General features: G+C 45.8%; 1 protein-coding gene and 1 pseudogene across 4 annotated transcripts in view; one reads left to right on the forward strand and one right to left on the reverse strand.

The window, feature by feature from the left end:
* Positions 1-14,304, reverse strand: part of KIF9 (kinesin family member 9) — a 36,803-nt gene that overhangs the window by 16,720 nt on the left and 5,779 nt on the right. For all 4 annotated transcript variants that reach the window (XM_027523850.1, XM_027523849.1, XM_027523851.1 and 1 more), the window contains 7 exons: positions 12,747-12,853; positions 10,214-10,438; positions 6,621-6,704; positions 6,416-6,508; positions 5,537-5,684; positions 4,398-4,462; positions 2,381-2,458 (listed from right to left, as the gene is read on the reverse strand). In XM_027523850.1, the coding sequence (XP_027379651.1) occupies positions 2,381-2,458; positions 4,398-4,462; positions 5,537-5,684; positions 6,416-6,508; positions 6,621-6,704; positions 10,214-10,438; positions 12,747-12,853 (800 nt within the window). The remainder of the gene's footprint in view (positions 1-2,380; positions 2,459-4,397; positions 4,463-5,536; positions 5,685-6,415; positions 6,509-6,620; positions 6,705-10,213; positions 10,439-12,746; positions 12,854-14,304) is intronic.
* On the forward strand, positions 10,679-12,100 carry LOC113880660 (annotated as a pseudogene).

Here is a 14,304-nt window from a genome sequence, read left to right on the forward strand (position 1 = left end):
GAACAGCTCTCAGCCAAAGAAGTTGCCCTATTTGACCTCACTGCAGTGTGTAAGTGCATTTCTTCTTGGCAGACTAGGATACCCCAAGTCTTTCTGCTGTCTGTTTATACCCATGACTCACAACCCTTCCACCACCTCATGGAATCACAGACATAGTGGGAAGGTCACTGGAGGTCTTCAGTCCAACTTCCTAGTTCACAGATGAATACCCTGAGGCTCAGACTCTGAGCAACTCACTGCAGAGAGCTGGTAGCAGAGGAGGAACTCAGTCTCCCACCTTTCAGCCAGCCCCGCCAGCCAAGGAACCCTACAGAAGCTATTCCACTCCCTTGAAAACAGGCATCAGTACTGAATATTGTGCTGGCGACAACCTGGGAATACTGATCACAGTCTAGGAAAGGCGGCACTAAAATACTTTGCCAGGTCTCTCTCAAGAACTCGTGCACAGAAAGGAAAAGGCTCATCGCAAAGATTATAAACACATTCGCATTTGGTGACAGGGCAACTTGGCTGTCCAGGACCAACAGTGCAGATTTCAGAACAGGAATTACATTAAAATGAAAGTCCCTGCCATCAGGTGCAATGCCCACCCAGCCAGGTTCACAGGTGGTAATGTTGTAGTCCTAAGCTAAGTGAATACCAAATAAGAAAATAAGAAAAATAAATAAGAAAAGCTCCAAGCTACAGAAAAGCATAGAAAATAATGCCATGAAACTGTGGGAAGACCACCCTAAAATCTGACTTTTTAACAGCATGCTAAATACTGGCTGCAGGTATTTTTTATTTTTAAAAGAAAGAAAACATTTAAGATAAATGTGAAGCCCCTGGACCCCACTCTGAGTCCATTCCCCACCCTGACATCCAGAGGGAACCCCCAGCTTGCTTTGGTCTTTTCACTCCCACACATTTTTTTCTTTGACTGCGCGCACACGTATGCACCAAGAACAATCAGCATTGCTTTTTATGTCCTTTATCCTTGGTATGAATGATAGATGCCACCATTTCAATCCCCAAGTTGTTTTCTCCCTAGAGATTATCCATGCTCAAAGCTCAAGCTCTGCTCCCTCCCTCCACAACCTATTTAGCTACTCTCCCGTTAAAGGTTATTAATTGCGCTCCTAACTTTTCACCATCGCAGTAAGCGGTGCAGCACCGTTTTCTGTAAGTCTCTCTGTGCATATGTGAGAATACCACTGGACTGTACACCTAGGAGTGAGGCTGCTGGTCTGCAGAACTGAGTGGACTGCTAACTCACATTTCCTAAACATTTATGCCATGACAGCACTGTGCTAAATGATTTCTACTCATTACCTTACTCTTCACAACATCTCTTTGAGGGTGGACTCTGTTATTCTTCCCTTAGAAAGAACAAGTATCTCACTGAGGCTAGACAGCTGAGAGAACAGGCTACTGAACCAGGATAGCCCAGTGCACGTGCCAGGGCTCTTAACTACGGTGCAAGTCATTCTCCAAGTGAGGTCCCAGAACAGCAGCACTGCGAACACTTAGGAGAAGTCTGAACCCTCAGCCCCACTCCAGACCGAGGCAATCAGGAACTCTGGGAACAGGTCCAGTGACCTGTGGTTCAATGAGCCCTTGGGGTAAGCTCTAAGCTCTACTTCTTCCTCAACCTCCAAACCATGGTTTAGATACACAGAGCCCTGGAACTGTTATTTTCCTTCAGGATTTAGAGTCTAGAAAGTTTAGGTGATTTGTCATGGGTTTAGGGCACACATGTGCTCCTCTCCAATAACTATGATTGCATAAGCATCTTAAAGGAAAAGCAAATTATTGGTAAATGTATTTTTACTTCAGTAGATGTTGCCAAAATGCTCTCCAAAGTGGTTGGCAGTTACCCTTTGACCAGAAATAAATAAGATCTGTTGTTCTGCACATACTCACCATGTTTTACATTGTCAGAAAATGTCTAATTTTTGCTAGTTTGAAGGTAGAATTCCACTAAGGTTTTAAATTGCATTTCCCTGGTTAGTGTTGATGCTGAGCATTGCTCCTGATTGGTCAGCTGTATGCTGAGAGGGATCACTCAGGCTGGGAAGAAAGCTGTTCAGTAGTGACCTAGCCAGATGAGTCTGAGAGACAGCCCACACGGATTAAGCTTAGAAGCAGCTCTAAGGGCTCCCATGCAGAAGCCCGGGGTACTCAGAAGCCTTGAGGCCCCATGCATTGGGTGGGGGCCTGACCTAGCCCTTTCACCTTGGTGGCAGCCCCCAAGGGGACCTACCCCAGAACAGAAAGTGACTGACTCAGGATAGCATGGGTATCTTTGATGCAAGCAGGAAGGGAAGCCAGGCTCATGGGACCCAGGGAGCAAACCCATACATCTTCCCCAGAGAGAGACACCTGCCTACACCCTTAATACCTCAGCGTCATACTTTTCATTGACGGTAGGCTCAGTGGTGACCAGCTTCATCCTGCTGGCAAACCGCAGTGAAGACAACTGAAAAACAGATCAGACAGACCTCTATGTTCTTGGCAAATTACTTGTGACTAGAGACATTTGCTAAACAACGTCTAAAGGAGTCCACTAGAAAACAAATCTCCCCAAAGAGAGGAATGCTCCATGAGCTCATGAAGTGACATCCGGGGGGTCTTGTCTGTGTCCCTCTAGGGGCACAGCCAGCCAGGGGTGGTTATGGCTGGAGGCCCATGGGTAGGCACTTGGGAGACAGCCCCAGAGCACTGATGTTCCATGAAGAGTGGGGGGCTGCTCCCTGGTGTGAGGAGCAGCCAGAGGCACATGGGGCAGGCCCTGACATCTCAGCCTCAGACTATGCTGGGCTGACTCAGGGCCTGAAGCAGGGAGGCAGACTCAGAGGAGGGATGGGTCACCCAGAAATAGCCTGAGGAAGGCCTGAAAGGCCTCTTCCACTGGACAGTCTTGCCTAGTGGTTAAGAGCTCTGCACAGACCAACCGACTGTACATCCTCAGATGGGTCTTATAACCTCTCTGTAAAATCAGGGAGACCTGGCTCACAGGGTCACTGGGAGACTTAGTGCTCAGGTGTGTAATGTGCTCTGGACAGAACTGACCCACAGTCAGCCCTCAAAGAGGCCCCTGTCATTAGAGTTACTTCTATGTGGGGTGAAACCAGACTCCTGCTGCAAGTACAGCAGCACGTGTGGCCACGACTCCCTTGTACACACAGGTAGGGTCACTGCATAAAGCAACATGAATCACGACAGGCACTGTTTTAAAGTTAGAAAATTTGGAGAAGAGAATCATGACCTTCCACACTGCCAATCTGCCTTTGTCCCAACCCAACACCCCTTCCCAGCAGCTCCTTGGGGCTCCTCTGGGCTCGGTCCTGGGCAGAGATCCCAGGTGGTATGGGCACGAGCCTCTGGGGACAGCAGGTGCCAGGAGAGCTGTTCCCTGTGTGACCATCTCAGAGGTGGGCATACGGGGAGAGAGGGTCTTCCACGGTCTAGGAGGACAGATTTCTAAACCAGGCAGCCAGGAGGCCCAATAGTCACATGACTCCTCTTGGGGTTCACTCACGCTTTATGATACTCTGAGACTAGTAGGTCCTGAAGCCTTCCTCTGGGGATGCTGCCTGCACGTCAGCTGGAGCTCCCCTCCCTGGCCTCCCACGTCCCAGGACGCTGAGTGTGCAGCAGGAGAACTCCCCCTGGAAGGTGGGACGGTCACTAATGCACAAAGCTGGGAGGCCCTGCAGGAGCGTCTCGCCCTGCAGTGTCTGACCTATTTCACCGAGTGGATTCTGCATATGACTGAAGCTTGCCCTGAGCCATCCACATTTGAGCAAAATGTCTAGGGAGAGATTTCCAGTCCTATCTCACTTAAGATGAGTTGGGAGGAGAGGCGGGGAGCCCCAGCTATGTGGACTCTCCTGTGTCACTAGCTCAGCTTGTATTCCTGCCTCTGGTTCTCATAAGCCTCTCGCCTCCTCAGATCACCTGTTTCCTTGCTGCTGGGTTCATCTCCCTGAGTCACGAGTCTGGCCACAACCCTCTTTTACTAAAGCCCCGTGACAACCCCTGCCATCTTCAGGAGAGCAGCCAAGGCCCCAGCATGGCCACCAGGGCCCCTCCAGCCACTCACCTTTTCCTTCCTCTTTCCTGAGCCTCCCACTGCGTGGGTCAGAAAACACAGTGCTTGCCCCACCCAGCTGATGCATAGCCTCGTCTCCTCAAAGGCTTCCACACTGAGCTTGCCCCCTGCCTTGCCTCTCCCTTGACACAGCTTCTGCTCCTTGGGACTTGGTATCTGGATCCTGGCTGGAGCCCTTTTGGCTCAGACTCATCCCCTGGATCCGTCCACTCTTGACCATGTCTGCGGCTACTGAGTCAGTTTACCCAGTCCGGCACGCCTGAGGATGGATGCTAACCCGGCTGCACTGATTGTCCTTACATACCGTCTCTTCTAACTGAGCAGCTTCTCCATAGATGTTTGTCACGAGGACCATGTTGCAATTTCCCCCTGCAGAAAGCAAGACACAGAAGGTCCGTGAACCATGTGGGTTTTCTGCCAAGACATTCCTTTGAGGCTGGTGGTGGTGATCTGTTATTATCTGAGCGCTTGTGTCCCCTCAAAATTCATATGTTGAAGTCCTAGTGCCCAAGGTGATGGCATTTGGAGGTGGGGCCTGTAGGAAGTGATTAAGTTTAGATGAGGTCATGAGGGTGGAGCCCCATGATAGGATCAGCGCCCTTAGAAGAAGAGAGAGAGAGACCAGAGCTCTGTCTCTTTGTGATCTCTTTTCTTTCTCTCTTGGTCATGTAAAGACACAAGGAGAAAGTGGCCATCTACAGGTCAGGAAGACAGTTTTCACCAGGAACCATTCCTGCTGGACCTTGATCTGGGACTTCCAGCCTCCAGGAGGGTGAAAAATAGATGTCTGCATAGTGTAAGCCCCTCAGTCCATAGTATTTTGTTCTAGCAGCCTGACCTGTTTGAGGGCCAGAGAAGACACACGAAAGCATGCACAAGCCTGGGAGGCAGGGGGAAGACGGAGAGAAGAGGGAGAGGCCGCCAAATGTACCTTTTAAAGAGGAGCTGGGGAGAAAGCAGAGGCAAGATGGCTGGGGCAGGGCAGAGGCCTGTGGCCAGGGCTTTGCTTATGGGGGGCACACAGTTAATAATCACACACCCACCTTCAGGCCCAAAGCAAAAACTTGGGAACACAGGATGACAAGACACAGCCCCTGCTCCTCCATCAGGGAGGCTGAAGGAAAGGGAAGACCTCACAGGAGAGGCCCTCCACCTGGGGCTTCAAGGCGCCGAAGGATTCTGCCGGCTGGTTAAGGGATGGCAGGACATGAGAGGGTGCCCCCGGTAGAGGCCAAAGCTTAGGCAAAGCCTCTGAGGAGGGAGCAGAATGGCATAGGGGACACGAGAGGGCACTGTGCTTGATTTTGCCTTTCCAGGTGTGTCTGAGGTCACTGTGAAAAGGCTGCAGGCAAGTCCATGCCACCGGGAGGGAGCAAGTCCATTACCACCAGTAGCAGACATGCCAGTCCTGTTCCTCCTCCCCGCACACCAGCCACCCCTCACCTAATGAGTCCTTGAGGGCGTGGGTGAGCTTGCACTGCCGGAAGGGAATGTGGTCTCGCTTCTGGTCCCCGAGGGCAATGATGGCCTGCTCCAGGAATGACAGCGACTTGTTGATGTAGGTGGCTTCCTTCAGGACTCGGCCCTCAGACTACAAACCAAAGGTCAGTTCTGCTTCAGGCCAAGTGGAGAGGCTGCCCCACAAAAAACACTGCAGGTCTGTGGCCAGGCCAGAGCCTCCTGCCCAGAAGCAGGGTCTTCTCTTCCTTGTATTCCACGTTGGGCTAATAAGAACACTCCCAGGAATGCTGATGCAGATATTCATATGAGTGAATGCTCATATGAATATGAATACTTGTGTGAATATTCATATGAATACTCCCTTAAGAGTCACACTGTTATGAACACACAGGGGAATATTTGTGCAGATATTTGAGCAAATAATCCTGGGAATATACAAACATTCATTCAACACACAAATACAAACACTCATCTGAATGCTCTTGTGAATACTTATGCTAATACTCATATGAATATTTATGTGAGATGAAAAATTCATGTAAATATTCATCACATGAACACTCATGCACAGAGAAATGCTAATATGAGCATGGAGCACTGACTGAGCACTGACTGCCAGGTACTTTGCTAAGAATTTAGGAGCCATCATCTCATTTAGCGTTTACAACAGTCCTGCCAGGTAGGAATTGCCTCTCTGATGCAGCTGTTTCACCTCTGCTAGTTCTGTCCCCCAAGCTGAACTGCGCCTAGCTAGGAACATTGTTCACAAATGCCCAGTGAGGGACAGTCCACATACACAGACACAAAGCTGGAAACAGGGCCATGGCTTGTTGAGGAGGAACTTCCTGCTCCCCCACTTACCCTAGACTTCCCCAGCCTCTCCGAGCCTGCTAGATCCACCAAGTTAATTTTGGAAGTCACATACTTTTCATCTGATAAGGTCCGTGAACGGGCCTGTGAAACACCCAAAACAGAGGTTAGGCTGTCACAGTGAAAAGCTTCTTACTGAACAGGCTCCATGGGAATCGACCTCCCTTCCCAAGCTATTCAAAGAGCTTGTACTTACCTCCACATAGATGGTAAAAATGCAGTGTGACCTGGATGAGTTCTTGTTCATTGTGTGGGAGGCTATAATCCTGTTGGTCTCTCCCTAAAGAAGAGAGAAAACATGTAGACATTTTGACATATTGAAATAACAAGGCATTTGAGTCATTTTTTAACTATACAGAAATGATCTTTACATACAGCTCTTGGTTAGGCCTTCCAGGGAAATCTGATTTATAAACTAGTAGAACAGAAGACATATTGGAGTCCAGACCTATACTTTCACTCACTGCTAGCGACATGTGAATTTGTATAATATCTTTCTGAAAAGCAAAGTGGCAACAAAAATTATGAGCCTAAAAAATGTTCATAGATATTAAGTCATAACCAACCTACATATCCAACAATTCAGGAATGATCTGTCTGGAGAACAATGTTATGTGACCAGAAGAATGCTGACAAATAGCTTTTAATAACAATAATGCAGAATCCAAAAATCAGAGCAAACTGCCTTCAACAGCACAATAAAAGGACTATCCACCACAGCCAAATGGAATTTAGCCCGGAGGCAAGGATGGTTTGACATACACAAATCAATCAATGTAATCCACCTCATTAACAAAATGAAGGACAGAATCATATGATGGTACAATCTGAGGAATGCAGAAGCATTCATAGAAGAAGGAATAAACAGACGGTGCTACCAAGATGTTAATAATGGTCACTTCTGGGTTAGAGTTTATAGGTGGATCTTTTATATACAGGTTATGCTTCCATATTTTTAAAATGAACATGAATTACATTTAAACATTAGGAAAAAAATCAGTAATTTGTATCTTTAAACAGACAGCCCTTGCCTCTAATTCACAGGATTAGGCACTATGACCAGAATATACTTAAAAGGAGACACGTAGAAACGGCTGTACTTAGAGAAAAAGATTCTTATGGGAGGGACTCCTGTCTCCTTAAAGGACCCTGAGAAATGCTATGAAGAAACCCCAATCAGTGATACTGCCTTCCCCTGAGGAGAGTGGAGCACCTAAAGAGGAGGGGAGGCCCTGGGCTGTGGAGGAGGCCCGGCTGGCTCCCAGGCTACATCCCCAAGGTCTCATTGTCACATTCAACTAACCTAAAATTAAGAATATTTGTTCATCAAATTGACATATCAAGAAAAAAAGACAAGTCACAGGAGATAGAAAACAGTTGTAATACATACAACTGAGAAAAGAACTAGTTTTCAGAATTTGTAAAGAATTTATACAAACAAGAGAAAAAAAAGACATCTGTAAAGATAATAATCAAAAGACATGAACAGGGAAATCCAAACGGTCAATAAACACATAATTAGGTCCCTAATCTCACTGGTAATCAGGGAAATAAAACCCAATGAGTGGGGCCATAATGGGAAATAATACACACCAGCCAGACTGGTCAAAATTTTAGGATCAGAATAATGGGAATTCTGACAACCTGTTGAGGGAGTATGCCATTATTGGTATCGTTTAAGAAAGCTTAAGACACATACTCTCTGTGACCTAGCAATTACAGTTCTTGGCTTTACCTAGAGAAATGCATGCTTATGTGCATCAGATATACATACAAGAACATTCCCAGTTCTAGTTCCTAGTGCCATTGTCTTATATATCCCCAAATTAGTAAAACCCAACTGTCCATCTGAAGTAGAATGGATAACTAAACTGCAGTATGCTCACACAATGTAATATGATAAAAGTGAAAACCGTAGAATACCAGATGAATTGCACATAAACAGTAGGTAAAAGAAATAAGACAATTCATCCTACATGATTCCTTTTATATAAATTTCCAAAAAGGTTAACTTATACTATTTGAGGAGATGTAAGTGTTATGCTACAGGTGGTTAAGCCCTCATGAAGACCAAGGAAATGATTACAAGTCAGGAGAGTGCTTGCTTCCAGTGTTAGTTGCTCAGTTGTGTCTGACTCTTTGTGACCCCATGGACTGTAGCCCACCAGACTTTTCTGTCCATGGTATTCTCCAGCAAGAATACTGGAGTGGGTTGCCATTTCCTCCTCCAGGGATCTTCCTGACCCAGGGATTGAACCCACGTCTCCTGTATTAGCAGGCGGATTCTTTGGATTAGAAGCCCAGTTACTTCTACGGGTATGAATAAATACTTATTCATGATAAACTCTTCACAAACTTGGACATTCTTTAACCTTAAGCCAAGAAACTTTGGGCAAACATCATTCTTCATGGTGAAATGTTAGGAGCAGCAATAAGATGAGAATGTGTTTTTGCTGCCTCCTGGCAGGCTCTTTCTTCTGTGTACGTGCAAGGGTTCTGTGTTTAAATCACCTCTGAGGACACCTAAGTGACTTTTTTTTAAACTTTTATTTGACATATATTTTAAATACCCTAAGATTCACCATTTTAAGTGTTATAGTTCAGTGATTTTTTAAATCAGTAAAATTACAGGGTTGTGTCACTATCACAATTCTATTTTTAAATTGTTGCATCACTCCAAAAAAGTTTTCTCAGGCCTATTTACAGTCACTTCCTGCTCCCCTACCCCAGGCAACTACTAATCTGCTTTTTGTCTCTATAGATGTGGCTATCAGGACATTTCAAATGAATGGAGTCATACATTAGGTGACCTTTTAAAATTTCTTTTACTTAGCATTTTTCTGAGGAGGGAGGAGGAATTTCATCCATGTCATAGCATGTACCAATGTTTCATTTCTTTTTTATCGCTAGTTTTCTATTGTTTGGATGTACCATATTTTGCTTATCTATTCTCCAGTTGATGAATATTTTGGTTATTTCTGGTCTTTGGCTATTATGAATAATCTTATTATGAATATCTGTGTACAAGTCTTTGTGTGCACATAGATTTTCATTTCTCTTGGATAGATCTCTAGGAGCAGAATTGCTAGGTTCAATGAAAAAATTAATGTTTAACTTTTTAGGAAACTGCCAAAATGGCTACAGCACTTTATAGTTCACCAGCAATGCATAAGAATTTTAATCTACATGATTTTAAAAAGAATAACAAATCCCAGGGAATTTTTTTATTGATTTGTAAGAGCCTTTATATTTCAAGGACATTAATTTTTAATTTTTTCTATATCACAAATGCCCATGGTTAACTTTTTAAAGGACATTGTCAATAAAGAAAAAACTTCAAGAGAAAAAAAGACTAGAAGTCAAATTTATTAAGCCAAAATATATATTATTGGGACTTCCCTGGTGGTCCAGTGGTTAGGACTCTGCACTCCCAATGCAGAGGCCCAGGGTTTGATCCTAGTCAGGGAACTAGATCCCACATGCCATAACTAAAGATCCTATATTCTGCAACTAAGACCTGGTGCAGCCAAATAAATAAATATTTATATATATATATATACACACAGACACATTATTATTGCCATATGTAGAAAACAGATGAGTGAATTCTTTTTTGCCTCTATATTTTTTCATTATTATCTGAACTTGCTAAACAAGTATATATTAACTTTAATTCTGGTTATCAAAGTAAGTAAGAAACTGAGGAGGAGGGAGGAAAAGGGGAACAAAAGGAAAGAAGGGAGAGAGAAAAGGTTAGGAAGAAGGCACCTGTGGTCCTGATCATCTCACCTCAAAGAGGAGGCTGAATGCATCTTCCTCCTGACTTGTGAGGTGGACCGACAAGCCCTTAATGAAGACCCCTTGAGGATTCTCCACGATGGTCATAGGTGTGACTGAGGGTCCAACATATGGCAGCGTGGATAGGAGATCAAACAGGCTCTCGTTATAGATTTCCAGGTAGGAAACGCGCACAGTAATGGCATGTGTGGGACGTTCTTCAATCATCTTAAAGACCTAGATGGGAGATTGGACAGCCGTCACCAAGAGCAGAACTCCAATGACCAGCCAGGATTAGGGGAGTTCTTAGCTCAGGAGAGAATCCTCACCCTGGAAGAATTTACGGTCTAGTTACTGTGATGGTCTTCATCAACAGCTAGTAGTTCATTGGGTGATATTCACTATCATCTTGTAGTTTTTTGAGGCCTGACTTACAGATTGGCTAATAATTATACAGTCTCAGGAAGTAGAGGCATGATGAACGGAAAAGACTGTGAAGTGAAAATATCATTTTGTGGAGTTTTACCACACAGAAGCTTCTTTCACATCCATTATTTGATTCTGTCCTCCTAACTCCACTGTGACTGAAGCAGGGCAGGGGTCACACCCATCTGTGGTGGCTCGGCTAATAAGGGAAAAAGCCAAGCCAGAACTCAGCCTTCTCAACTCCAGTGCTTATCAGCAGGTGACTTTGGGCTGGTCTTTTCCCTGTCTCTGGACTTTAACTTTCTTATTTGTTCAATGGGAAGCTGGGCTGGATGATCCCTGAAGTCCCCCCTTATCCTAACAGGCTAGATCTGTGCTGTGCCACATGCCAGACACTAGCCACATGGCTGCTCAGCACTTGAAATGTGGCTCACACAAATGAGGAATTGAATTTTACTTAACTTTGACTAAATAATTAAAACTGATACTAAATTCAATTACTGGTAAACTTTTAAGTATGTTTGGAACAATTTGCATTTATGAGTCCACCCTTTCAACTGTCAATTGCATGAAATATAAATACAGAGAAACTATTTCTGATGAATATTTAGGGTCTAAATTGAAATGGGGACTTCCCTGGTGGTCCAGTGCTTAAGACTCCATGCTTCCAATGCAGGGAGTGTGGGTTCGATCCTGGTTAGGGAACTGTGATCCCACATGCTGTGCAGTGCAGCCAAAAAAAGGATGAAATGGGCTGTTAAGTATAAAATACGTTGTTGTTGTTTAGTCGCTAAGTCACGTCCGACTCTTTGCGACCCCATGGACTGTAGCCTGCCAGGCTCCTCTGTCCATGGAATTCTCTAGGCCAGAATACTGGAGTGGGTAGCCTTCCCCTTCTCCAGGGGATCTTGCCAACCCAGGGATGGAACCCAGGTCTCCCGCATTGCAGGTGGATTCTTTACCAGCTAAGCCACAATTCATTTCACTTGCTTTACTTTTTAAAATGTGGCTACTGGAAAACCTAAACCTGCATATATGAGTTACATTATATTTCTGTTGGGCCGCACCGAGCTAGATTATCAAGGTCTAAGATGCTAAAGATGGGGGGGCTTCGGCAGCGAGGGGCACTATGGCTCTGCGTACAAATATCGGCTGGCTGGTTGCGTTTGTCAGAAAAATTTCAGGGAAGGCAGCCTCAAGTGAGCTGAGAGAACACTTTGCACAACTTGGCCATGTAAGAAAGTGCACTGTTCCTTTTGACAAAGAGACTGGCTTTCACAAAGGTATGGGTTGGATTCACTTTTCTTCAGAAGAACTTCACAATGCACTACAACAGGAAAATCATGTTATTGATGGAGTAAAGCCCCATGTTCAACCTCAAAAACCCAAAGCTTTACAAGGAGACCAAACATCTGATGAAGAGAAAGATTTTTGAGACCCTCACTGCCTACTGAATAAAGTAAATAAAAGAGGGGGGAAAAAAAAAGGTCTAAGATGCTGAGGCATTGACAGTGGGATGTTAAGGATATTGCTTCAAAAAATTATAGCATGGATGGTTATGCACAAGAGGGGCAACTTCACTTCCTACTGGACAGGGCTATAAAACTTCAAGTTGCTGTTAAGGGAAAAATCCTCTGCCTCCCACTTCCAAAACAAGGGTCCTCACAGAACACAGGCTAGCAGACTCCAAAGGAAGGCCCTCCTGTCCTGTCTTCAGTCACACTTCCCAGACCCCCAGGGCTGACTCGGTCCTGAAAGCTCATGTCGTGTGATGATGGTGGAAGAAGCCAGAGCAGGCCAGTAAGGAAGCTCTGCAATGGTCCCTCCCCCTCATTAAAACCAGGAAGGAACAGAACTAGGTCCTCTGTATCCTCTGTTACAGGGCCACAGACCAGCAGAGCAGCAAGAAGCCAGTCTGCACATCTGACTCACTCTACCAAATGGGAAACAAGCTTGGCATTCGAGTTGGTCACACACCCACACACACACACTCCACCATGCATAACCTGTCTCCCCTACAGGCTGCAGCTCCTTGGAGGCCTGGATCCCACTGGCTCCAGGAGCTGGCCTGGGATGGGCAGCTTCTATGTGCCATCCTGCCCACGGGCCCATGCTCTACCTGCTGTAGGGCACGAGGGAGGATCCCTCGGTGCTTGTAATTCTCAGTTGCCCCCGTCATGGTATACGTCTTGCCAGCTCCTGTCTGCCCATAACACATGATGGTGCCTGCAAACATTTCAAAACACATTTTGGTGACATCCAGGAAAATAGATCTAAGGACAGCTTTTCCCTCCCCCAGCACGCCCAGCACCAGCCAGAACCCTGGTGTGAAGGTGGCCATCAGGAGCAGCTAAGGACATCGGGAATTCCTGCCATGTAGGGTGAGTGGCTAAGCAGGGAAACAGGATGTAAAGGGTCAAACACAGACAGCTGCTCTGAATCTGTGGTCCATGGAGGGCTCTACTGCTTCCCCTTCCAAGAGGGGATCTGATCCTAGGGCTTCTGAGGAGAGCAGAGAATTCTGGGCTACAGAGGACCTGGGAATTTTCCTAGCAAGATGAGGGTGATGAGAGCGTTGAACTCAGCCCTTCTTCAGCAAGACCATGGACAGCTAGGCTCCCAGGGCTAGGTCTCCCAGTGAGGCTGCCCAGACAGAAAGAAAGAAGAGCTTTCAGAATCCCCAGGAAGAGATGGGAGTGGGAAGGGCATTTTCTGTTACTGGTGAGAATTCTGTGTAGACAGCACATTCCCACAAGACCAAAGTTGGTCCCAGGCCACTTTCAGAAACCGAATACTGTGACTAGGTCCTGATCTGTCCCAGTGCCCTCTCTGGAAAGATGTTCACTTGCACCTCACTCGTGCTTTAGGTCTACCATCACCACCAGGCTGTGGGACGCAAACCAGTCACCTTGGGCTCCAGTTCCCATCTGCTTTTCCTCCCGACTCGGGCAACCTGAACCAGACCCAACCCAAAGGCTGCTTCTGTAGGTATTCACACAGCAGAAATGCCCAGGCAACACTGGGTGGTGGAAATCAGTGTCCGCCTTTTCCACATCGATGCTCTAGTTCCTGGGATTGGTAGGTTTTAACACAAGGGGCCTGAATTCAGCATTTGCACTGGAGTCAGAAACAGTATCTTTAATCCTGCAGGAATGTGCAGGAAGGAATCAGTTTAGCTGGGACACAGAGCCCATTTGTGGCTCCACAGCACCCAGCGCCCATGACTCAGCCTCCCTGGGCCTTAGCTCCTCTGTCTCTACTTCCTCAGGGCCACATCCCCTCAGGACGAATGAGGACCACACCTATATATCACACACAGGCTACAGTGTTCGGGCATCTACACTCAACTGACTTTTAAACAGAAGACCTAAAACTTGCAAACGGGGAACATTCTTGTCAGGAGCCACCAGACAGGCAGTCTACAGACTGTGATGTATTTTTTCTAAGGACTTTAAAATCTTAAGATTCTTAAGATTTTAAAACAATCTTAGACTGAACAAGTTTGTACAAATTTCCCTATAAATGTTAATTTGCTAAATGGCTTTTTTGTTAAGCTTTTACCTTAAGAATATCAAACTCTACTCAAGTTTTTAGTGATATATGTAAATAATTTAATACTGGAATGGAACAGATCGATTGTGCTGGTAGGATAAATGGAAATAGCTCCTAGCAGGTAG

Source organism: Bos indicus x Bos taurus, chromosome 22 (assembly GCF_003369695.1).
Source record: "Bos indicus x Bos taurus breed Angus x Brahman F1 hybrid chromosome 22, Bos_hybrid_MaternalHap_v2.0, whole genome shotgun sequence".
NCBI classification, from domain to species: domain Eukaryota; kingdom Metazoa; phylum Chordata; class Mammalia; order Artiodactyla; family Bovidae; genus Bos; species Bos indicus x Bos taurus.